We start from the raw sequence: 25,740 nt of genomic DNA, 5'->3' as shown, positions 1-25,740 counted from the left end.
ACAAAACTAGATTTAAAAAGAAACAACCCCAAAACAGTGGTACAGAGTTTCATTTTTCATTTCATTGCATTCCTAATTAATAATAACTGATCTACAGTTTGCTCATCGTTCACTTTTGATTCTTGTGTCAAACAGTTCCAGTGACGACGCTCTCTGACCGATCAGCGTCCGACAGTCTGTCCACGTCACATTTTCAGGCTCATATCGGCTCAGCTCGCTTGGAACCTACAAAAAAGTACCAGGAATCAGCTTCAGGGTTAGTGGGAGGAGCTAAGGTGTAGTCGTGCCGCAACGGCTACAACCACAACGTGGTTAAAAAACTCTAGGTTGTGACGTCGTGGCGATGGATATTCGGTTTTAAAATCGAGATTGTGACACCCCTACCTGTTACGCAAAGTCTCCACCCACTTAATAAGCGTACAAAGTCTGGAGGACAGAGGAGAGCACAGTGTTGCTTTAACTCAAACCCAGACAAATGTCTCGTTGTTGTGGCTCGGCTCAGATCAACGTTAACGCCGCATCATCAGACACACACACTGTCCTCATTCATGTCAACGGGGACAAACCTAAAGGGCAAGAATATTAACAGTTCCTCCACCGGCGAGTCCAGACGTGAGCAGAGTCTTTTCCACACGCTGCTTTTCAACACGTTTCTTGTCATAAATGCGTTAACGTCCTCCCACGATCCTGGAAATGTAAACAGCCGCTGGAATAAAAATTTAATATCAGCAGCAGGAAAGTGCCGAGCGCCATGAATGTGGCTTTATTCCACTCTCAGCAGAATCCCACCCGCTGTCGCACCTCGCCGAGCACCGGCGCGGCCAGTTCCTGAGCCCTGCTGTTCCCGCGCGCCAGCACCGCCTCCAGGTGAGCGCGCTCCACCCTCAGCCTCTGGATCTCCTCCCTGATGGGCGTCAGCCTGTGGATCACCGCCTCCGCCACGAGCCTCTTGTACGCGCCCGTGTCCAGACCGCGCGCCTGCGACACCGCCTCCTCCACGCCGGTCCTCGCCATGGCGGCGTGGATGGTCACCAGGTTGGACACGCCCGGGCGCGTCTCCGGGTCAAAGGTGACCTCGGAGGTGAAGTCCGTGACGGCGCGGCGGATTTTGAGGGCGATGTCGTCGGGGGAGTCCGTAACGGCGATGGTCGCCATCGACTGGGGGTCGGACTTGGACATTTTGGCAGAGGGGTCGCGCAGGGACTTGACCTTTCGCGTAGAACCTGAGGAACGAGACGGAAGAAGCGTCAGTGATTCACAAACGTCTTAAAAAGCGAGTGATGAAAAGACGGCACGAGCCCGGGAGTTTGTTTCCTTCCTTATTTATCAACAACATCCCAGCTGCCATCTCGCCAACTCTCTCTTTCTCTGAGCGACCGTCCACATCCGTCCCACATGTCACATAATGTTTGTCTCCCCAGAGACGTCTTCGTTTGAGGCGAAGGGGGAAAAAAAAGCAAAAGCAAAACAAAAACAAATCTTTGGTGTGGTTTTTTAGAGGGAAGATGGAGGAGGAGGACGACAGCAGCTGTGCTCTGACACACACACACACACACACACACACGATACTGTACTGCATTCTTAGTGAGGACATTATGTGTTCCTTAAAGCCCTCACTCTAACCTTCATCCAGCACAAATGAATGCTTAACGCTATAACCTTTAATCTGATCAAACCTTAATTGAAAGTTTTAATCCTGCCCTTTAAAAGGTCACTTTCTCCAAATGTCCTCACCTGCGCAAGATGTCCTCAGTTTTCATCATGTCCTCACTTCCCCAAAAAACTTCCTATAGTTTGTACTTTTTTGGTCCTCACAAAAATACACAACTCCTCCTCATACTGCTCTCTTTCTTTCTTTCTTTCTTTCTTTCTTTCCTGTGCGCGCACACACACACACACACACACACACACACACACACACACACATGTTCATTCATGACTTGAGGGACATTGCATTGACTTACATTCATTTCTTGGAGACTTACTCTAACCTTAACAATTACTACTGGCCTAATCCTAATCCTAACCCTAACCTAACCTTAAAACATATCTTCACCTTAAAATGTAGTAATTTACGTTATGGGGACTTGCTTTTGTCCCCACAAGGAGGACAAGTCCCCATAATGTGACTGTGTAAACAGGTTTAGGTCCCCACAATTAGTAATACCTGAACACACACACACACACACACACACACGCACACACGTTGAGAGCACCTCTCTCTTGTGTTATCGCTGTTGTTATTGTGATAAAAGAATAAAAGAGGACGACAGTGTTTGTTTAATCACAGCGTCTCATCATCGACAAGAAGGAACGAGAACGCGTGTGTGTGTGTGTGTCATAAACACTGACCTTGTCAGGACCAGCAGTCCTCATGGAGACCAAAACCTGGTCCGAATGAGGCAGAAAGTTAAAGTTTCCAGACGAGTGTCAGCGAGAACATCCCTGCATCGCTGACCGTTTTTACCGGATTATTTACTTTTTACTTTAGTTTACTGGATTATTAAACAAGAATGTGACGTCACTGCGTGTAAGTGCGTGCAAGTGCGTGTGTTCTCACTCAGCAGGGCGCGAGGCTCGGGGAACACGTCTCCGTAGCGGTTGTTGAAGATGCGAGCGAGATCCTGGGCCAGCTCCAGATGCTGGACCTGATCCTCTCCGACGGGGACGTGAGTGGACCTGAAAGACAGCAGAGCCCACGAGACGCAGCGTGAGCGCACTCTTACAAAGCGAGCGACAAATTGGAGACGCTCTGCGTCTCTGCTGGAGACTTTCTTCACCGACGAGTGTTCGGCGTCAGTCTGGAGGAAACCGTACATTATTTACAGAGAGTTAGAGATGAGGTTTCATCTGCTGTGTCACCGTGGTTTCACGGGGCGTTCACAGGGTTTCTGATGTTTGATGCTTCAAACGGAAACAGACGACGAGATAACTGTTAAACCGCCTCGGAAACGTGAGGCTGGAGGATTCATTCATCCATTCATTCATCTTATTCATCTACTGACACATTTAACACAACATTCAACAAACACAACTGTGCCAGTTCCCCAGCTTTATAACTCAGGTTTGTTGTTGTAATTCTCATTTTGGCCACAAGTCTTCCCGAAGAATGCCGATTCTCTCAGTCCTCGATTCCATTTTGACGGTTCTGCCACATGTACGCGTGTCTAGTTTAGTCTCGTAGCCTTTGTTTTTACGTCACGATCACTCATTTCATTTTTGTGGTGTCGTGAGTGATATAATGTTTTAAATGTTTTACGGCACTCAGGTCTTATTGTCAAGTTTACGTCACACTGGCGGAGATCGCGACGTGGTTTCTGGACGCGTATGTGACACACGAAACAAACACTTGGGTTCTCGTTACAGTTTTTCCAGCAAAATAAAAGCAATATTTTCAGAATTTCGACAAAGTCTCGCAATATTCCATGCGCTGAAGTGAAAGGGTCACGTGACCCTGTCCTACGTCATGCCCAGTTACGCCACTGACTGAAAAAAGAGGTTTACGTCACCTTTTGCGATAAACTTTGAGTGAAAATGCTTCAGCCATTTTTGAGGTTTTTTTCTTTTCTTCTTTTTTTTTAAACGTAGGAGTTTTTTTATTGCGATATTTAGGTTTTTTTTCGCATTTCTCAGGGTAACGGAAACCCGACTATTGAAGAAAGACCGGGCGACTGAGGGACGTTCTCGTCATCAATTCTGTGTGAATAAAAAGCTAAAAAGGGAGCGTTTGTGTGTGTACAGCGACAGCACAGGGGTGGGCGGAGACAAGATTCACTTGTGAAACTCTACGTGGGTCCTTATATTTAAAAGTTTTAAACCCTTAACCTAAACTGATTCTAACTCTAATCCTAGTATTTTAGTCCTAAAAACGTTCTTCTAAGTTGATGGTGACGTTTTTTTTTAGCCAGAATCCATCATCATAACCACAGAGGCAAACATGCAAACACAAACACACCCAAAAATGTCATCTCACTTGTAAAGGAGAATATCTGCCGCCTGCAGGACGGGATACGTGAAGAGACCGACGCTGCCTTCGTTGCTCTTCAGTTTGCTCTTCATCTGCAGGAGGAAGAAGAAGAAGAAGAAGAAGGAGAAGGAGAAGGAGAAGAAGAAGAAGAAGAAGAAGAAGAAGAAGAAGAAGAAGAAGAAGAAGAATTAGAAGAAGAAGAAACGTGGAGTGAACATGTTTTCTTTCCCCCGGGAAGAAGCCGTTTCCACTTTTCCGACTCATCGACTCTCAGACAAACGAGGTACGCATGAGTTCACGGAGAGGGTTTTTTAATATTTCCCCCCACCGTGTTTGAAATCCATACACGTGTTTTCCCCGTGTCGCCCGTGGCTGGAAAAACAACAATAATAATAATAATAATAATAATGATAATAATAATGATAATAACCAGAATCTGGCATTTGGAGACGAGAAAAACGAACTGCCGGAAATTCAGAGGGAGTGCGAGAGAGGACTGATCTTAATTTGTAGCCATTACAGTCGAGTTGAACGCAGACGCTGCGGTGATTAAAGCAGCATGAGAGAGAGGGAGAGAGGGAGAGAGGGAGGAGGTCGGACCTTTGATAAACATATAGTCTCAATAATAATCCCAAAATAAGCAATTCTCTATAAAAGGAACCATCCTCTCCTTCACACTGCACTCTGTTTGATGACAAATTTGGCTTTTGGAAACTATTTCAGTTGCAGCTATTCAAGCCCCGGACTTTTTAAGGACATTGTCTCTCCCCCCCCACACCCCCACTCCCTCGTCTTAATTGTATTCAGTTATGAGCTAAACTCTTTTCATCTTGACTTGACAATATGGTAAAGCTGAGCGAGAGAGAGAGACACAGAGAGAGAAAGAGAAAGAGAAAGAGAGAACAGATCCGACCGCAACAACTAACAGGATGTGAGGCCTGGGATCAATTTGATTTCACCACAGTTGATTCAAAATATTATTAAGCTCTGGATCTGCATTAATGTAGTTTGGACGGGGGGGGGGAGACGAGTCCACTCTGTCACGAGAGAGAAGTCTGTGTGTTTTCAATCGGCCCGGCGAGGAGTAGAAGAAAAACGATGACTTCATCTATAATGAGCAGCAGCAACCGAATCCATGAAAACACGACACAAACGGATCAGAGCGCCGGACGAGGGACGTCTTATAAGACACAGATAAGAAAGTCACACGCGTTTATACAGAAAGAACTTTATGCTCATTTTTGTCTTTAAAGAGCATAAAAGTGACGTAAACAGCATCCGTAGTGACCGTCCGCTGTTTAGCATTAACAAGCTGTTTATTAACACTTAAATTATTCATTATATAACTTAATAATGTAAATAAATGAAGTTATTAGTGCAGAATTTGTCAGGAAATACATATTTCACATCATTTAGTTAAATAATACCAATCTGGTTAACATTATACTGTTATACACACATTCTAAATGTTTTGGATTTTTATTTTTTTAAATAATGTGTATAATTTTAAGATTAGAATAAATTTGTAGATTTCTTCCAAAAAATTATTTACATTATAAAATAAAAACACTATCCTAAGTACTGGCTGCGAAAAAAACAAAGCTGCGGTCCTTCGTCAACAGAGGCTCGTTAAAATAAGACATGATTATTCTAATTCGCCATCATTTAAAACACTATTTTAATTAAATCATTAATACATTTTTGCATTTACCAGGAGTTAAAGACACAATAACAAGTAATTACTCTGATTATTGGGACTGATTATGTGGAAACAAACAAAAGAAGAAGAAGTTTAACCTTCCACTGTGGGAGGTGTCGGAGGCGGGGCATGCTGGTGAGACAGCCGAGGATCCAGGCGAGCTCGGCGTGTTCCGACACCTGCAGGGAATAAGAGACAAAGGGACAAAGTCGGTTATTACGTTTTTGTAAAAAGAGAAATGGGAATTGTTGCATCGCTCGGAATCACATGTTTCTTATCTTGCAGTTTAAGATCCAACAGGAACAAGAAAACACACGTGCAATAACTGACTGGTAGTCTTTTAAAAAATACTCTGCATTTTTATTATTATGTATGAATTGGCCAATTATTACAAATGATGTATTGTTTTGTTTTCAGACACTAAAATGTAATTTTTGACCTCTGACCCCTGGGGTCACATTTACATACTTTTTACTGATTAACAACCAGAACTAGAATTTATGAATTTATTTGAACAATCGCGTGTTTTCATGACAAATTTGCACATTTCAAAGGCTCTATGGTTCATCTACTTTTTTTTTTTTAACGTCTTTACTCACAGTATGCATCTTAAAGTTCTCCATTTCACGTGGCGTCACGTTATAAAAGCGACGATGTCATGAAACTCGACTTTAAAAAGAAGAACAACCCCCGAGACGATCATATCGCAGTATCTCCACAGTCCTCTGCGCGGCTGGATGAGGACTAGGTTAATGTACTGTATATATTAATGGATGTATATCGTGTACATACACATGTGTGAGTGTGTGTAAAAACAAAAAAAGAACAGTGGTGACCGCAGAGCACAGATAAATGGGAGAAGTAAATTAAGCAGCGACGTTAAGCAAACACAGATGAATGAGTGAATGGATGAGTGGAGAGTGGACGGAGAGTTCTGGTGTCGCCCAGCTGTGATGGGGAGAGGAAGAGAGGAGGGTAACGACATAGTGCCTCCAAGTGGCAGAGAGGAGTACTGCGTTTAAACGCCTCCGTGCTTCACTCTAACACAGGTGGACCAGCTCACACCTGTGCTGGACTAAATACCTCAAAATAAGGTATTTAAGGAGGCTACTAAACACTTTAATATGTTACAAAACGAGTTAAGACGTAAACGCTTCTTTTTACAGAGTTATCAAACCTTTATAGTGTCACCAAAACCTTTATTTAAGCAGGTTTTTCTCAGTGTGGGCGACCGTAAACGACATTAGCTTAATTATTTCTGAATGTGGTGGAATAATTAAGTGTTGTGGAGCAGGAACAGAGGTGAATGTGAGGTTAAGGGGGTTTTTTTCGGGGGGGCATCTGGCAGCGGTAAGTGAACTCCCAACGTATCTGCTTTCATGGAGGCTGTGCAGTGGATGCTGCTTCAGCAAATTAAAGTTTATGGACACCGGGGCTGTGTTGCCATTCATCCTCTGTTTCTCCCGCTGCTTGAAAAGCTCTTCTGGTCGGCGTGACGTCAACGGCAGACAGGATTTTCAGGGGCTAACGTGTGTGTGTGGGTGTTCATTACACACTGCAGACGGACAAGAGATGGGACAGATGTTGATGACAGATAATAAAATGAAATAAAATAAAATGGGACATTTAAAAGGCCTGGGAAGAAGAACAAGGCGTCCATTCATTCTCCACCGCGAGAAGAGATATGCTAATGTCACGCATCGTATCTGAACTACGCAGATTTTGCGGCGGCAGCGGCGGTGACTCCTTCACATTATGCAGCGAGGGATTTTGGAGGTCAGATAACAGTTGGTCCGATACAGTAAATCTGCTTTTCTCCTTCATACTTGTATAATCCGCGGAGGATTTGTGGCTCTGCTGATTCGTTCAACGATGCCACCGGAGTTCAGCCGGTCACCAGCTCGTAGTCCTGAGTTTTCACATGTGGGCGCAGGCGTGTTCGACAGGACGGTCGCCTCGCTGCCAAGTGATGTGGCATGAAGCTCAACTGGAGTAAAAATAGGAATAACTGGACGTGTGCGTCGCAGACAAACCTCGCCGCAGTTTTCCTAATGTGCAAACACAAAAGAGTTCAGTCTGTAAAATCACGAGGAAGAAAGCAAAACAGACACCGCGTGGGGGCGGGAGAGAGTGAAACAGCTGTGATTTCTTTCTGTCGCCACGGTGAATTTAAACCTAAAATGTGGGATCTGCTGTGTGCGAGCAGCGCCGAATCTGTCATTATCCTTCTCAGTTCCTTCATGTGGCTGAGGAAAGACTTTGTGGTGGTGTGTGTGTGTGTGTGTGTGTGTGTGTGCTTTCCCCGAGAAGGAGATAATAACCTACAGTACCTTCGACTGCTGGAACAGTACGGCCCGCTCTGGGTCGACGCCACAGGCCAGCAGACTCGCCGCCATGTCCAGTATGTTGCTCCTGAGCTGAGCCGGATCCTGAGGCTGGGTAATCGAGTGCAGGTCCACAATGCTGTAGAGCACTGACGGATACTGGTGCTGCAGGGACACCCAGTTCTCCAGGGCACCCAGGTAGTTGCCCAGGTGGGGCACACCAGTTGGCTGGATCCCAGAAAATACGCGCCCACCCTTTGGCGGGTCCTGGAAATGAAGTAGAAGACACTTAAAGGTCCAGTACGTAACATCTAAGAGCATTTATTGGCAGAAAATTAAAGACACATCACTTAAAAACTAGCCTTAGAATCACGGTGTCTTCCATATGTATTCAGATCTTGGAATTTCCAACTGGGAGCAACCTCACCATTCCCAACCACTTACTTTTACAGTAAATTAAGGACTTTTGCTGAATATGTTTCACAGTGAATCAGTCGTACACATTGTCCTGTTTAACTTTTGAGTGCCGTTATCAACTGGTATTACAAAGCTAACAGCTAACAATGGCTAGCCCGGGATACATTTGCGTCTATTGTTTTTTTTCCAATTGAAGAAATAAATGGAATGCAGCATAAGTGCTCCATATGTACTTTAGGCAAGGGCCTTGCTTAAACGAGGCCGGCATTTTTGTTTTCTACAGCAGCCAGAACAGATGTGGACTTTCAGTTTTGAAATACGCAAATTAACAGTAACTGAACTGAATAAACTAGGACTGCAACGAACATTTAATTCCTTAATTCATCCAGTATTGGTTTGGTCTGTAAAATGTCCGGAAATGTTGATCTCGTTTCCCAAACCTGGAAATGATGACGTTCTCAAATGTCTTGTTTTTGTCCACAAACCAAAAATGATTCCGTTTGAATTATTTATTTCTTGAATGGAGCAAAGAAACCTGAAAATATTCACATTTAAGAAGCTGGAATATCAGAAAATGTGTTTTAATTGTTGAAAAAAACACTCAAATTGATTCAACCGATTGTCAAAATAGTCGATTAATAATTGATTAGTCGTCGCAGCACTAAAATACAGATATACATGAACAAAAGAGAACAATAAATGGCAGGACAAATGGAAAATTGGGGAATTGGGAAATGGAGTGAGTGAGTGGAGAAGTTTGAGGTAAGTTTTATTGGGATTCTTTCAAAATAAACCTTCTAAATATTCAAGACACAGCGGGAAGTATCTCGTATGACCATCATTAGAGCACAAGTGCTACTTAAAATGAGAAACAGCTTTCGTAGCACCATAGACTCAAAGTTGACAAATACATTGTTTGCTGCTTGAAAAAGACACAGAAACTCCAAAGAAGAGAGGGAGAGAGAGAGAGAGAGAAAGAGGGATCAAGGTGAGAAAGTCACAGCTCGAAAGGAGCCCGTGGAGACTGAAGTGTCAGTGTTAAACTATTGGCAGGTCCAAGGGCCAGCTGCGGTCACGCTTGTGTTACCGAGATGCTAACTCCATGGCTAGCACCTCTGTTCTCTCCCAAACACTTCCAGCGAGAAGAATGCATCACCTCACTTGCCAACAATAACACTTCAAACCATCCAAGCAAACTTCAAGGCCTCCGTTACCAAAACAGACAAGTATACACGCCGAGTGTGGAGGAGGAAAGGGTTTAAAAAGGGAGAAGAAAGGCCGGTTTAAAGAGATAAAACATGGCAGAGAACGTCATCAAAAACAAAACCGCGAGCACTTGTAAGAGTTTGAATCATCGGGCAAACTTTTCTGCAGGACCTGGCCAAGCTGGACTGCCTCACGTCTCCTGGCACCGGCTTGCTGGACAGAACCTTGGCGTTTTCTATGAGAATCTTAACCACTGCTCGGTCACTGAGCACCACATGAGACAATTAGAGGGCAAAGCAGGGCGGCACCTGTCACGAGACATGAGACCGCAACGGGATACTGTGTGACGTCCAACATTTAGGGCCCGTTACACAGTAGATTAGGGCTCTAACGGAGCAGAAAAACACAAAGAAACAGACTGGGACTTGGTGTTTTTGTTGGGCAAAGTGTTTTGCCGCTGCCGAGGTGACATGTGCGGAGACTGGAGAAGCCACGGCAGACGCCAGTTTCCTGGCAGAGGCGCTGTGATGTGGCCTGGCAGGACCACAGGTGAGAAGGTAATGAGGGATCTTTGTGTCTTTGTTGGAATGAGTGGATGAACGGTAGAGATCATATAAACGTGTCACACTCAGATGGTGAAATACAAAATACGAGTTATGTGAGAATATGAGGAAATTAACATATTTCTTAGATTTGACTGCCAATCCAAGAACAAACGGCAATAATAATAATAAAAAACACCTTTGAATAAATGAGACATTTCCGGACTTTCTCAGTTTCCCATAACAGCCTGTGGGCCAAGTTGGATTTTTGCTTCTGAGAAAATCCAAAAAGATGTGACACTGTTGCTCGCTCGCCCTGCCTGCCTCGAAAGCCTAATGTTAGCTTAGAAACGGAGTCTGCTGACATCAACAATCGGCTCCCACAATAACAGACTCCAACACAAACTCCCACATAACCCGAGGTACAGTATCTCCACATCTTCTTCCAAAGCGGTGCCAGCACTGGAGACTTCCGTGCAGTCTGTGTCGAGTCAAACACAGTTTATAGTTTAACTGCACACACAGATTAACTGGCTGTAAAAAAGGATGGATGATAGCACTTTTATATGTCCGATACAATACCAATATTACAACATTGGGAATCTACTGGTACCAATATGAGTTAGATAACATAACATTTGTGCTGCTGATGCATTTACTACCTCAACAATAAGTAGCCATTCTGTTATTTCAGGTTTTCCTTTTTTAAATATCCTAACCAGTTTTAAACCAGTACCACACTGATATTGATACCAGGTATCATGAATTCATCTCTATTTTTAATAAAAATAAAAGCAAGTTGATTTTAGCTTCTTAAATGTGACTTCATGTATTCTCTGGTGTTTTTGCTGGTGTTTTGGTTTGTGGGTAAAACAACGCATTTCAGAGCGCCAGGTATGGAAATAATAATAACTCTGACTATGTCACCTTATTCAGGCCTTATCCACTCACTTTCAAGTAATGGCTTCATACTAAGGAGTTAATGGCATGACATTTATTAGGGTTGAAAAAGGTTTGGGGAATGTACGTTGAAAATTGGATGTGGGAGGAGTCAATAAGTGCGCCGCCCCCGTCCAAATTCACCATGAGCAGTACAATTATCGTAGTTAAGAAAATCGGTACACGTATGTAGAAAGTCAGGATGAATAAAAAACATATACATTATGACCATGATCCAAACCCAACAGGAAGTCCACAATCTTGGGTTGAAAGGCCATTTTTTGGCAATTTCAGCGATTTCACACCAATGGTATTTGAGTAACATATTTAAAAACAATACCCTATGCATTACTCGATTAATCGTGAAAATAATCGACAGAACGCACAAAACCATGCCAGGCCTGTGTGTGGCGCTGTGATGCTGCCACAAACAAACACCAAACATGAAGAAGAAGATGTGGAGCATGCGTATAACGCTCGCGTGCTGTATCAAACACTCCAAACTCAAGAAGACGACCAAGAAGATGTCAAAATAGCATTTTAGGGTTCCCAAAATGTGGGTTAAAAAGCTGATATAAGATACAAAGTTCTGCAGTTTCTCCTAAACTCAGTCTCTTGTCGTGAAAACTAAACTCCTGTTAAATTATCTCAGTCAACAAACTGTCCGGCTCTTTACATCTTACAATAATTGTCAAAGGGAAAAACATCTACACAATTACAGTGAGGTTAAGTTTGCTTTTGCTCGGCGTGTTGACGTCTCGCAAACGGCAACACATTTCAACAGTGGAGCCCTTTTTCTTTCTTTTTTAACTTTCCACCCCCATGAGATGTGAGTGTTATCACCTCTCAGAGATGACTGGTGATCATGTGTTCCCCGGCTGCACTTTTTCAAGGTTATCATAACTAATCACTAAAACCTGACGCTTTCAGGGGATATCCTCTTCACTCGCTGCTGGGAAATCGGTTATCTTGACAGCTTTGCTGAGCCACATCACATTCAATCCGACTGAGGGGAGAGGCTCAGCACAGCGTCTGAGATCAGATAACAGCTGCTCGCTCGACCCTCGGTACCAAGAAGCTTCTCCATCTCTCTCAGCCCTGTGGGGATCGAATAACAAGCGCTCCGGGGCCGGCGTGGTCCACGACGTCTCCGTCTGCCGGCCTGAGGGAGCTCCTTGCTCGCTCGCTGCTTAGCCAGAGGAAAGAGGAAGGAACTGGGTGCTTATGTCATTACCGACAGGGTAATTGCACTGGAGTGCCATTGATGCTGAGAGCCTCTTAAGAAGTGTCAGGATTGATTTGGGCGCGGACGGGGCCCCTCGAGTCTGGCTCATGTGTGTTCTCACCTCGAGCTGACACGCCAAACGCATGTTCCCCCACTCCACACCCGCCCCCCAGGGGGAAGCCATTAGCCATGCAGACATGCTAATGGTGTCATTTGAGCCAATCTAGCGTTAAATGAGAGTCAACAGCGGGTCTAACCGGCCGCTGGCCACTGGCCGACCGCAGAGGTTATCGCAAAGCGTCTTTAAAGATGTGCTTCTATGGCTCCTGGAGGACGACGTGGGCTCCGCGACGGAGTAAATCAACAAGTGTGCGATGACAGTGGAGACAGTAAATGTTGTAAAGCAATTAATGGTTGTAACGCACACTTGTGCCCGACCAGGCCAAACGGTCATAAAATATCAGACAGCTTACGTTTGCCATGGACTATATTAAACCTGTGCAAGTGGATTCTTGTCAGCGTTCAAAATACTTCTGAGATGACACCCTGTGGTAAAGGAGGAGGATACGGTCAGGAAAATACACCAAAAGTGTTTATGTTCAGGAATTAACATGGTGAAGACCCAATAACATCTAAATATGGTTGGGCAAAGATTCAATGAGAATTTTTTGCATTACAATCTAACAAAGGTTCAATAAAACTTATTTATTGTTTTGAGTACATATGGAAATAGAACAATTATTCTCATTATCAATTAATTTCTCAATTCTTCGATGAGTGGCTTGGTCCATAAAGTTTAAGAAAATGTTGATGAATGTCGAACAATGTTTCCCAAACCTCAAAATAATAATTTGTCTTGTTCTGTCCACAAACCCAAAATTATTCAGCTATAATGATTTCTTATGTTTTTAAGAATGACTAAACAAAAGGTGCAAAGAAACCAGAACATTTTCACATTTAAGAAGATGAAAACTCAAAGTAGTTGCCAATTAATTTAGTAGTCATTTGCAGCTCTATGTAGAAGTTTTAAGGTTCCTTTAAATTTCAATCAAAAGCAAAAATACATCTTAAACTACTCGACATTTACCATGATAATTAATGATGTTGACTGGTTTGAAAACGGCATATTGTCTGTCTCGCCCAATACATCTAAATCCTTGGAGACTATGGGCCCAAATAAAAAAACACATTAATCTATCATGGGTCGACCTATGATAGGAACGTGTTTGACCAATCACAAATATTTATATAAAACAGACAGGTTTTAATATCATGTAAATAACAGATAAACAGTCAATATTTCTGCTGTTAAGTCCAGCACTGCTTTGTTATACATTTTAGTTTTATTGCTTGCAGGTCTAACCAGTTTTGTGACTGTTATAAATAAAAAATAAATAAACTAGAGGTTCCAAACACAACCCTACATGTAAGTTGGACTGGCGAAGCTCCAACTTAGCTTCTTCTACTTAATGACACATTGAGTAGAAGTATTCAAGTCCAAATGTCCATGTTAAACAAGGAATTTATGGACAAAGGCATATGAACTCCCAATATTCCCGTAATGGTCAATGTTTTATTTCTTCTTGAAAGAGACTTTTCTCTGACTTCTCAGCTTCTTAAAAGTGAATATTTTCTGGTTTCTTTGCACCATAGAACAAAGAAATCATTAAAACTGAATAATTATAGTTTGTGGACAAAAATGAGACATTTGAGAACATCGTTATTTTGAGGTTTGGGAAACCAACGGCGTAATTATTCTAGGTTTTCTGTGATTTCATGAACCAAACAAACTTTTAATTTACAGATTACAGTTTTAATTCTAGAGTGGACGATGAACATCTGTGCGTAATTATTCTGCACTCCAGCCAGTAGATGTTAACATATTTAATACAGAACCAAAATGGCGGACGTTAAGCCGCCTGACCTCCATTCCTCGCCGCCATTGAACGTCTGCTGACGACACACACGGCGAACGCAGGAAACGCCGTTACTCATATTTTAACGCTGACAGGCACGGCGTTGTCGTACTACGTCGTCGCCAAGGTGGCGACAGCTCTCTCCGTCCTCCGTCTGCCATGTGCTGAACGCATTACGCGCCGTGTGTGTGACATTAACGCCAACAGCTCGAAGGTTACGTACACAGAAAAGGCCCATGTTTTCACACTTGTGGTGCATTTTTTCCCCGGGAATAGTTGTTGGTTTGTCAGTGTGTGTGGTACTAACCGCAGGGATAGAGGTTATGTGTGCAAACATAGATGTAGTATATGCATGAGGAGTCTTTGCCTACATCAACATTATGGCAGCTGGAATGTTGATATGACGGCTTACATACGGGATAAGACGGCAGCATTGAGGTGGAAAAACTCATCATTATGGGATGCCGCCTTTGTTACTTACGCCCATAAGTAAAACTTTGGAACACACGACCCTCAGATATCACGGAAGCCAGCTCACTAGATATTTTTAAAAGAAGACTTCAAACTTTTTCTCTAGCCTTCAACTAGCTCCTTTTCATTCCACCCTGTGTTGTATTTTGGTATTATGTTTGCATCTTTTTCTTTTTAAATTTTATTTTCCTTTCATTGTCAAGCACTTTGAGCCGCAATATACAGTAGCATGAAAGGAGCTATACAAATAAAGTTTATTATTATTGTTATTATTATTATTATTATTTGGAGTAGAGGTAGACTGATTAATTGGGCCAATATCTGCCATTATTCGCATTGGTCAATTACTATTTATTATTTGGCCAATGAAAACTTAAAAAATGTCATCCAAAAATTTATTTTTCTTTGGACAGACCATTAGTGTTATTCAGTAGCCAGTTACTGAAGTTTGGTCATTTGCTGTATTATTTGTCATCAATAAATGGTTCCATTTTGCCAAAACAAATTGGCATCAATTATCAACAATTTCCACCAATCTCTAATTTGGTTTCAATTCACCTCATTTAAGGCAACAAATCAACACTTTAGCAATGGAAAAGAAAAGAAAAATAATAATTCTTCAGCTCAGACTTCACACAAATCAATAAAAAAAACAATACACTGCTGTTTATTTAGACAATTTTAAAAATAATTTTCTTAGAATCAACAAATCTATAGATACCATAGATAAAATATAATGTGAGAAATATAAAAATGGGACTAAAAGCACTGATGTGTAGCTGCAGACGACTGAAAAGACGCAAATAAATGTCGTTCAATTGAAAAAGTATTCATATTTTTTTTAAATGATAGCTCACATATTTGCCAGTAAAACCCAACCTCATAACCTGACTATGGTTTGAGTTTTTTTTCAGTCATTTATTATATTTTGCTCATTAAATCGTTGACGTCCAGCTGGAGTCACAAGTCCAAACAGAGGAAACGCGAGCGGTTGCAGATTCCCAGCGTGTCTGGGGCCTAAAACCCTCACTCTGATCGCAGTTATTAATCACAGCCACAGTTTTTTGGGTCGAGTGTGGACATTGCAAAACAGTGGATTTCTCTCTTTCTCAGATCCATTCTGGGCTCCTTTTCAGGGCTCATACATCATATCAGAACCCTGGAGTCCTGGGGTGGCCCACTGACACCTCCCTCACTGATGGTCCCCCCCACCCCCATCATTTACGGCGCCAATTTCAACAAGTGTGAGAAGCGCCTGTGGGATCATCAGTGCTCCCTGTCAGCTCTTTGTGGGCTGCGTGAGAGCCTCCGCACTGGCTCACGGCTGCAGAGAATCAAGACTGGCCTGCAGACACACAGGGTCCAGTGTCCTTCTTCTGTCCCCCACGTACCCCATTAACGCCGGCACCACGCCGACAAGCACCACGCGGCGAGCGCCGCTCCTCTGTATCTTTCTACATCTCTGTGCTCACTTTGGGACCTGTTAACGCGGACGCCCTGCAGAGCCGCACTGCAGTGAAGTAGCAAACAGGAAACGTGGGGTATACTGTACGACACCCTCCTCACCCCCTTTCCTTTTTTCCTTTCCTTAACAGTGTGTGTGGATGTATGTATGTATGTGTGTGTGAGTGTTTAACCACACCACAGCTTGATACAAAGTGCGTGACCACATGAGAAAACACGCATGAATGACAGCAGATGAACACAAAAAATTAGAAATGCAGAAAGTAGAAGAAAAAGCTATATATTCCCTTTCCCTCCTTTTTGTTCTTGAGAGGCATCGCTTCAAAAAATCTCTTCATATACAACGACTCTGCAGTACATATGCCAGGCCTGTATGGGGCGCTGTGACGCTGATGCAGAAATACACAAAAAAATGGAGACAACGAATATCGTGGAGCGAGTGCTTAAAGACTACGAGGGGGCAGTTCCTGTATTTACATTTATTTAGTGTACACCCAAATGTTTTATTTAAATTGCATGTAAAAAAGTTTGGGTGTTGACAAACATTGAAAGCTTTGCATTTTAATTTTTTTTACGGTAAATGCAGACGGGTCCAAAATATCACAATTGCATCGTAAAATAGACAATTCCTCCCACCTCTATAACTCATGTTCCCTCTGGGACAAGTTTTCCAAAATAAAATATCACTTTCAAATTCCCAAAATGTTGGTTCTGTGTGTAAAAAAAAAAAAGCTGATTTGAGAGAAAAATGTAGTGTAAATTCTCCAAAACTAGTTATTTAAGAAACAAACAAATAAAGATGGCGACAGTGAATGCCGATGCACATTTACGTCCAAATTTTTTATTTAAATTTCATGTAAAAAAAAAAAAAATAACATTTGGGTGTTGATCAAATTTGAAAACTTTGCATTTTTAAATTTTACGGTAAAAGCAGGCCGGTCTAAAATATTGTGATGCATCGTAAAATAGACGATTCCTCCCACCCCGAACTCAAAATAATCAGTATCGATATCGACCCTGAAAAAACAATATCGGTCGACCCCCAGAAACATGTATTGCTGTTTTTTTTGGTTGGTTTCGTGTGGATTAAAAAAAAAGCTACAAATCTACAAAACTTTTGTAGATTCTCTAAAACTACGTCTACGTCTCATGTGTACAGGCCCTAAAATTATAACTACAGTTCAGTCAAGACCCTGTAGGGAGAAAAAGGGGGGAAAAAAACCAGGGAGGCTGTCTAAGGGCAGGAGGGGTGGAGTGTGGAGGGAAGGCCCCGAAAGGAGCGTTTGATTAAATCTGCGGTTGACGTGTGGGACAGGTGAGATTGATGAGGTTCCTCTGAGCTTCACACTGTGCAGAGAGCGGGGGTACAGGAACAGAACGCTGCAGTGTGGCGGGGCCAGGGCTCGGGGCCCGCTCGCACCGTGGGGTCCCTCGGCTGATTAATGGGACTGGAGGCCCTTCAAAAACAGCACTCCCCGCAGACAGGGTCCGACAGAGCTCCAAAAATAACCGGGCAGGGGAGGCGGCCTCAGTCTCCAGCACTAACAGGCTGCAGCTTCTAAAGGATCCAGACTTCAATGCAGTCTGGTTGGTAGGTTGGGTGGTGGTGCGGGTGAGGGTGAGGGTGAGGGGGGAGTAACCAAAAATACTTGGGACAGGAAACAGTAATCTGCCTCATTAGAAACGAAATATTTAACGACCTATTTAGCTGATGAGAAGTGACAAACACTGGCATCTGATACTGCGTCAGTAACAGTATCGTATGAACTGTTAATTATACATCAGTGTGTGAGGATATATCCATAAAAACAACCCACATTTGAACATGTGCAGTTGCAGGACCAGAGATCTGAAACTTGTGGCTCGCGGGCCACATGTGGCCCCCCAATCCATCACTCACGGCCCTCCACTTAGTAATTTAAAATGTCAGTTTCTAATCTTTTTAAACAGATTTTTTATGATATGTTTTTTCTTTTAAATCACAAAATAAATATATCGCTTCATATCACAACAAATACTTTTATTTTGAAATATCAGACTAGACCCTAAATGGCCACCAGGTCATTTGAGAGTCCCGGTGTAGTCTCCATCTCCGTCATGTTCTAGGATCATGAACAGTTACGAGAAGAAACTCAAGATCAGACCGTCTTTTAGCGAAGATATTGGAAAAATACGTTATAAGCTAATGGATCAAGTCTTTTTTAAAAAGTATTAAGACTTGAAAACACATTCCAGGAAAGGAAATTCGAGTAAAAGAATCTACAATTATAAGACACACATTGCAAACGTATAAGGCTTAAAAGCCACTTTGTTAGGTACACCTGTCCAACTACCTTTTGTCTCAAATATGACATGGAAAAGACGACGTGTTGGACTTCAAACCAAGCATCAGAATGAGGAAGAAAAGGTGATTTAAGTGACTTTGAAAGTGGCACGATTGTTGGACATTGAAGCAGATGAGCTGCAGCAGCAAAGAGACAACACTGGCCATTTTATTAGTACTGTAGCCACACAGTGTGTCTTCAGATGGTTATTTTTGTGATTGAAGATTCTTACATAAACACATTAGTCAAAGACATTTATTATCGTTATTATCATTATCATTATTATTATTATTATATATATATATACACATATACATATATATGTATATATATATACACACATATACATATATATACATATATTTATATATGTATATATATATATACACACATATACATATATATACATATATTTATATATATATGTAGAGAGAGAGAGTATAAATTTAAACTGTGAAGCAAATGACTTTTTCTACGGCGAGTAATAGTGATTTTTAGGGGTGGGACTCGCCAGAGACACCGAGATAGATACGATATTGTCACAATATAAATTTGCTTCATCATATATTGCGATATACTCACACAACACTTGGCATCAATCTCGTTGATACATTTAATTACATGAAACATGTCATTGAAAAACCAACAAAAAAACCTTATGGATTAATAAAATAAAGGTTTAGTGACTTAGCAACGAAAAATGTGCAATATTATCGACACAACATTTATTTCGTACAATGAGGAATAGTTACCCATAAATGATAGTCATGTATAAATTCACTAAAAAGCACTCCCAATATATTGGCATAACAGCTATCGTCAAAAAGTCCAATATCATGCGTCTCTGTAAGCAATTCTGAGAACAAAAATGCCTTTGTAATAATAAGTCGATTAATAAATAATAATCTACCAATGCTGATTATTAGAAAGACAGCAAATATCGGCCCAACCGATGAATCGGTCAACTTCTAGCTAATAAAACCCAAAACAACTCATGACACAGACAAAAAAAATTATGCACACTAACTTCATAAACGTATCTGTATGTAATTATCATAACATTGAGCAGCTTCTCTGAACAGTTCCCTCACTTCCTCCTGCGAAGGCTTTTGCAGTTGTTGACTTGAGAGCAGCTCAAAGACGCGACACCAGAGAGTTACGCGACGTTTTAATTACAAATGTCAGCTCCTGAGCTGAAGCCAGTGGATCAGGCTCAGACCGAAACATGGGAAACGCTGTAAAGAGTTCCCCAGGCGCCACTGCGGGCGCACGTCTACACTGATTCTGTAATTCAATGACTTTCTCTCTAGGTATATATATATGTATATATGTATATATATATATATATATATACATATATATATATATACACATATATATGTATATATGTATATATATATATATATATATATACACATATATATATATATATGTATATATGTGTGTATGTATGTATGTATTTAAAAAAATAAATATGTTGACATATGGGATAGTTTGAGGAAAAGGGTTAATGTGCACAGGGTTAATCTGAGAGGCTGCACGACGACTACGACAGAGTCAATTACGCTGAGCAGCGCTGCTGAGAATTAGCGGGGCTTTTCTGACAGATGAAAATAAATAGGGCAGTTAATGAACATCCTCGAAGGGGAGGCCGGCTCTCGCCCGGGCCGCTCCCATGTGGCGCAGCAGCAGCTCCCATAATGGTTTTAGCTGACACCCGAGTCGGTGAACTCTGGAGCCAAAGGAGAGGAGAGTGAAGCAAATTAGAAGTCACTTCCTCTTTCCTGCAGCTCAGGGCTGACATGACTGATATCAGCCAATAACGGGACCACAGGAGAGGGACGCCGGGACGAGGAGCCTCCATATTTACAGCTGACATGAGGCTGGAGGTAAAAAGGCAGTAAAGCTGCACACATTACTGCTCCAACTCATCACTTTACTTTAAACCTGGACTGTGTGGTTTTCAAATACATACAACTGTCCTTTACATTCAACATCACCCCATATACGCAAACCTACGCCCTTGTATACTTTTACGCAAATGTGAATGTGAGAAGGGAACGAGAGTGAGCGGGTGGATTTTACTAGCGTCAGTGAATGCATCACGTTCCAGCAGAAACGTCGCTGCAAGTCGCCGAGGAGACGAGAGAGAGAGAGATGTTCTGTTGGGCTGATGTAAATGTACGCCCTTGCTTACAATAACTAACATACAAGCCATTTATTGGGGCGTAAACAAGCATTATTTTTTTATGGATATAACTCAGGGTGGCGCTGTAGCCCTGTAGGATTACACTGCAGACATTGCTGTTCACACCCACATTTATAAACAGTAAAACCGAAAAATACCACTATTCCCCTTTGGTTTTTGGCCGGGATTCAAGCGACGTCTAAAAGCAACCAGTTATTTTACTTCAGAGCTCAGGATGAGGTGTGAAGAATAGTTAAAAATGTTGAAAAATCTACAGGGAAACTTCACAGTGAGACATCTGTTCTCTCTTTATTCTCTTTGCTGACAAAATACTACAGGTCATCACTGATATTTGCTCTCATGGTGAATATTAATAGCAAGCCGTCTCAAAAGAATTATCTCTTAAAAGTGTTTGACAGACATTTGACACGTCAAGTTTCCAGGGCAGAAAAACCTTCTTTTTTTTTCTCTCCTCATACCTCGAGGCACTGAGAGCTCAGAGCGCACTGGTGTTTTGCGCTCACTCAACCACATTTGGAGAAAATTAAAACAAATGAAAACCAACACCTCATTTCTGATGTTATTGCTGGTAATGAAGCACTGCTGTGATCCTTTTTTAAACACCCCCCCCCACACCTCTCTGGCTTCTCCCAAGGAGACCACGTCTTAACAAAGCACAGACGTGAACAGCGGCGCGCGCACATACAGCATTACAGCTGGTACATCAGCGTATGGATACACTCTGGTGAGGTTTTTACAGACGCCGTAGAGCAAGGACAGCTCAATAATTAGCATTGTTGTCAAACTGAAACCCACAACTTATTCTTACGCGAGTCAGGGGACTCGTTGTTTGTCTTAACACCTCATTAGCTCGTCCAGCACGGCCATGAAATAATAAGAAACCCTCTGAGCTGAGTTGTAGTAGCTGAGGCCGTGAAAGTAAAAACCACTACACTCAAAAAGAACTACTGCAAATACGACGGACAGACAAAAGATGGTACAGTCAAGGATAATAGAAAATGCCCAAATCAGAAGATTACTGACAACTATACTATACATCCAAGGAACATCTGTCCATCTGTCTGACTGTAATCACATAACTGTCCAACACTTCACTTGACAGGCTTCAAACTTGGCAGGTGTCTTATTAAGTGCACCAGTGTGTGGAGCGCCGAGTTTGGCGGTGTTTGGATAAGAAATGCATTAGATATGCATGCTTCCATACCTCTCTTTTACAAAAATTGGGCGTTTGCTTTAATCTGTGCTTTGAAAGGGGGAAAAAAACTGAAAACATTAGCTCTTTTCTTCAGGTTTTAAGCATCTGAAAACTGCTGTCAAACTAAAGGCAGCTGTTCTAATAAAACATCCTGCATTTAAAAGCTGAGGAGTAAAAAAAAAGTACCAGTAAAAAAAGAAAGTGAGTAATTTGAATTTTTCTGAAAACAAAAAAAATGTTAACACATCATCAACACTCTGTGAATCAGCAACTAACGTTTTCACACTTAGTTATGACCATTAATCGCTCAATTAACTTATTATTGACAACTGTGAGACACACAAAGTGTCCATACAACACCAGAGAACATGATTGTCTTCTTTTCCTTCATACCAAAGATTTCTCAACATTAGTGCAGGTGTGCATGTCAATAACAAGTAATAATAAAAAGTTATATTTATAATAGTTATCATTATTATCATCATCATTATTATTATTATTGTATTGACACAGGTTTTGTAGATTCTGTTTCGCCAAACAATTAATCAATTTAACAGAGAAGAAATACTAGAAAGGAACAGATTTAGAAAACTATATATAATGTATTCACAATTTTTACTCAAACTATCGTATATGATGTTGACAAATGAAAGTAGTCAGTGTGAACTGATAAACAAACAAGGAGATGATTAATCATTTTGTGTCCACGTTATCTTGTTTATTTCGTGAAATAAATTTCTTCTCATAGACAAAATTATGTACTGACATATCAGCCAAGCTTGAATAAATATCTTTGGTGTAGAATAGATAATCCTAACACTACACAGATAAAACTAAAACTGTAACGTAAGGTTTTAGCTAAGGCACAAGGTGTTTTGTGTTTAAATAACAGTAAAGACAGTTGTAGTGCAAGTATTTATTTTCTCTCCATCTGTAGTCTGTAGTGCAAACCATAAATAAATCAGCTTCACCTTTTATCACTGATTATCACTGCTTATTTCAAATAAACTCGACTTTAACTTAAATTAACTAGCTTAATTATGTATAAAACACACTGAAAACTGCACTGAAGCTGTAAAAACGGCTCATATATGAGACAAACTGTGAACGTGTGAGACAAACTGTGAATGTGTGAGACAAACTGTGAATATGTGAGACAAACTGTGAATGTGTGAGACAAACTGTGAATATGTGAGACAAACTATGAATGTATGAGACAAACAAACAGACAAACTGTGAATGTATGAGACAAACTATGAACGTATGAGACAAACTATGAATGTGTGAGACAAACTGTCAACGTATGAGACAAACTATGAGCATATGAGACAAACTGTCAATGTATGAGACAAACTGTGAACGTATGAGACAAACTATGAATGTGAGACAAACTGTTATGAGACAAACGCGTATGAGACAAACTGTCAATGTATAAGACAAACTATGAACGTATGAGACAAACTATGAGCGTATAAGACAAACTATGAGCGTATGAACAAACTATGACTATGAACGTATGAGACAAACTATGAACGTATGAGACGAGCGTATGAGACAAACTATGAGCGTATGAGACAAACTATGACGTAAGAGACAAACTATGAACGTATGAGACAAACTGTCAACGTATGAGACAAACTGTCAACGTATGAGACAAACTGTGAACGTATGATTCAAACTATGAACGTATGAGACAAACTATGAGCGTATGAGACAAAGAGACAAACTGTGAACGTATGACACGGAGGGAAAAAAGAAAAACAGAGGACTCAGAAACGTCTCACACTCAGTGTGTGTTTGAGCGAAAACCTCGCGGTTTCCGACAAAAACACAAACTCTCGTGTCGTAAAAATGTTTTTAAGAAAACACTCACCGTGTTTTCCCGACTCACTCCAGCGCACAGAGACCGTTTAGGACAATTTAGAGACCGAATGAACCGGGAGACATGTCCGAAGTTAGTCCGCACGGGTAGCGCCATCTTTGACTGTGACGTCACACTACGGTGGCTTCGAAAGGGCAAAACGGGTCTCAAAGCGCGGTTCCGGAAGTAAAAATCCAGATACCTGATCAACTGCGACAATATTTAAATATCGAAGGTAGATTCACCACAAGTTACACAATTCATTATAAAACGGTATAAAACTATGTTGTAGGGGGACAAAATGGTCTTATTGGTGTGATATTAATGTTGCAATGTTGTCAGAGGGAGCTACCTGTTAGCTCCAACGTGCTAGAAACGATATGTTATACATCATAATACACACATAGAAGTTACTATGGAGGATAATGTGGTCTAAAGTCCAAATGTAATTTATATAAGCAAGTTAAAGTGAAAAAGGACAATGAATTTGATATGGTTATATAGAAATCTTTAAATAAAAAGGTTCTATTCAAGAAAAAAGAGTACTGGAAGTGGGAAAATGTGCAATATTCCATGAAATCAAAGAGTGTGCTCAGTATTTTTCCTCTGCAAATCAAATATTTTCTGGCAACGATTCACCTGGTGACTGTTGTTACAGGGCGTTTCTTGGAAAACAACTGAAAAATAAATGGGACTCCTTCCTGAACCAGAGCCTTTATAAACATGTGTTTCAAACCCATTTATTAAGGAGCGGCGAGATCAGATGACAGTGTGGGCAGTAACATCTGAATATGCACGTAATCTGCTCCAATAATTCCACAATAACGCCACAAAATATAATCTTTATTATACATGACGTATCTGTTGGTGGCTATATCTTCATATAAACTACAATATTAACATAGAATATGTGAAAAATGTACACTCAGACGACAAAAAAACGTAATAAGATTAAATTGTTTGATTCAGAAAGTATTGTTTATTGATTTTATTGTTTAATTCATTGATCAGGAGCCACTTTTTGAAGTATCCTCTGACTTATTATATTCAGATTATAAACATTTTTAACAGATTTCTAAATTTGTATGAGTTATAGTGTATAAATATCAGATAGACACGGGATTATTGATCCATGTCACAGTAATAACAGGCTTCCAATTCCAGTTGATTTGTTTTTTTTCTAACTTGCCCGGCGGTGGATTCCATATAAAACCCCACTAATAATATGTGCATTGCAGGATTACCACGATCATTAATCCTCGGCACTACAATAAAACAGAAACAGAACAGGGCGGAAAAAAAATGAAAGAATGAAAGAAGGCTGGTTTTAAATCCTTCTTTTTCACAAACCACTGAAATAAAACATGTGATATTCTCCTCTCATCTTGAACGGTACACCAGCTGTATACATGGTGGCTCAGTGATAGGGCAAGTTGCCTTTCAACTAGAAGGTTGTGGGTTCAATTCCTGGTCTATATATGTGTCCTTGAGCAAAGACACTTAACCCCATGTTGCAGTGTGTGAATATGTGTGTGTAAATGAGTGAGTGTGAGTGAGTTGTGTTACAACTGGAAGGTTGTGGGTTCAATTCCTGGCACTAGAAAAGCTCCATATAAATACAGACCATAATACCAACTCTTCTTCTTCTGATTTTATTTGTTGGTAACGAGTAACAAAGAGAGTTAGAGCAAATGTAGTGGAGTAAATCTTGTACTTAAGTACAGTAACGCAGTATTTGTACTTCATCACATGACAACACTGTGACCACATGTACAGGACAGCGCTCTAATTGGCTGATGTTGTGTCTAGCCCGGCGCGAGCAGCTGCAGAATCATTCTGCTCAGTACCTTCCGTCTGTCTCATTACAACGTGGCGATGTACAGACCATAAGTGATTATTCCTCACACTGGCTAAGGTTACAGTATGTTTGCAGGGCACAGTGGCAATCCCTGAGTTTAGACCTTTTCAAACATCTGCTCCT

The 25,740-nt window shown here is 41.3% G+C and overlaps 1 protein-coding gene across 1 annotated transcript; it reads right to left on the bottom strand.

Annotated features, from left to right (window-relative positions):
• Positions 1-105: 105 nt before the first annotated feature.
• wars2 (tryptophanyl tRNA synthetase 2, mitochondrial) lies at positions 106-23,871 on the bottom strand. The gene is made up of 6 exons (XM_044019593.1): positions 23,772-23,871; positions 7,997-8,257; positions 5,765-5,845; positions 3,974-4,059; positions 2,561-2,679; positions 106-1,223 (listed from the first exon to the last, which is right to left on the bottom strand). Exons 2-6 carry the CDS (start codon positions 8,060-8,062, stop codon positions 775-777), a joined length of 801 nt encoding a protein of 266 aa, XP_043875528.1. The 5' UTR covers positions 8,063-8,257; positions 23,772-23,871; the 3' UTR covers positions 106-774.
• Positions 23,872-25,740: the final 1,869 nt, after the last annotated feature.

The sequence above is a fragment of the Solea senegalensis genome, linkage group LG2 (genome assembly GCF_019176455.1).
Source record: "Solea senegalensis isolate Sse05_10M linkage group LG2, IFAPA_SoseM_1, whole genome shotgun sequence".
Taxonomy (NCBI): Eukaryota; Metazoa; Chordata; class Actinopteri; order Pleuronectiformes; family Soleidae; genus Solea; species Solea senegalensis.
The sequence above is the reverse complement of the archived record's forward strand: the minus strand, read 5'-3'. Positions and strand labels throughout refer to the sequence as shown.

Excerpts from the sequence above, each read along its gene's own strand:
- wars2 (XM_044019593.1), bottom strand. The coding sequence starts at position 8,062 with ATGGCGGCGAGTCTGCTGGCCTGTGGCGTCGACCCAGAGCGGGCCGTA. Across the intron at positions 4,060-5,764 it reads GACACCTCCCACAGTGGAAG|ATGAAGAGCAAACTGAAGAG; the intron begins GTTAAACTTCTT and ends TTCCTCCTGCAG. Across the intron at positions 2,680-3,973 it reads GCAGATATTCTCCTTTACAA|GTCCACTCACGTCCCCGTCG; the intron begins GTGAGATGACAT and ends GCTGTCTTTCAG.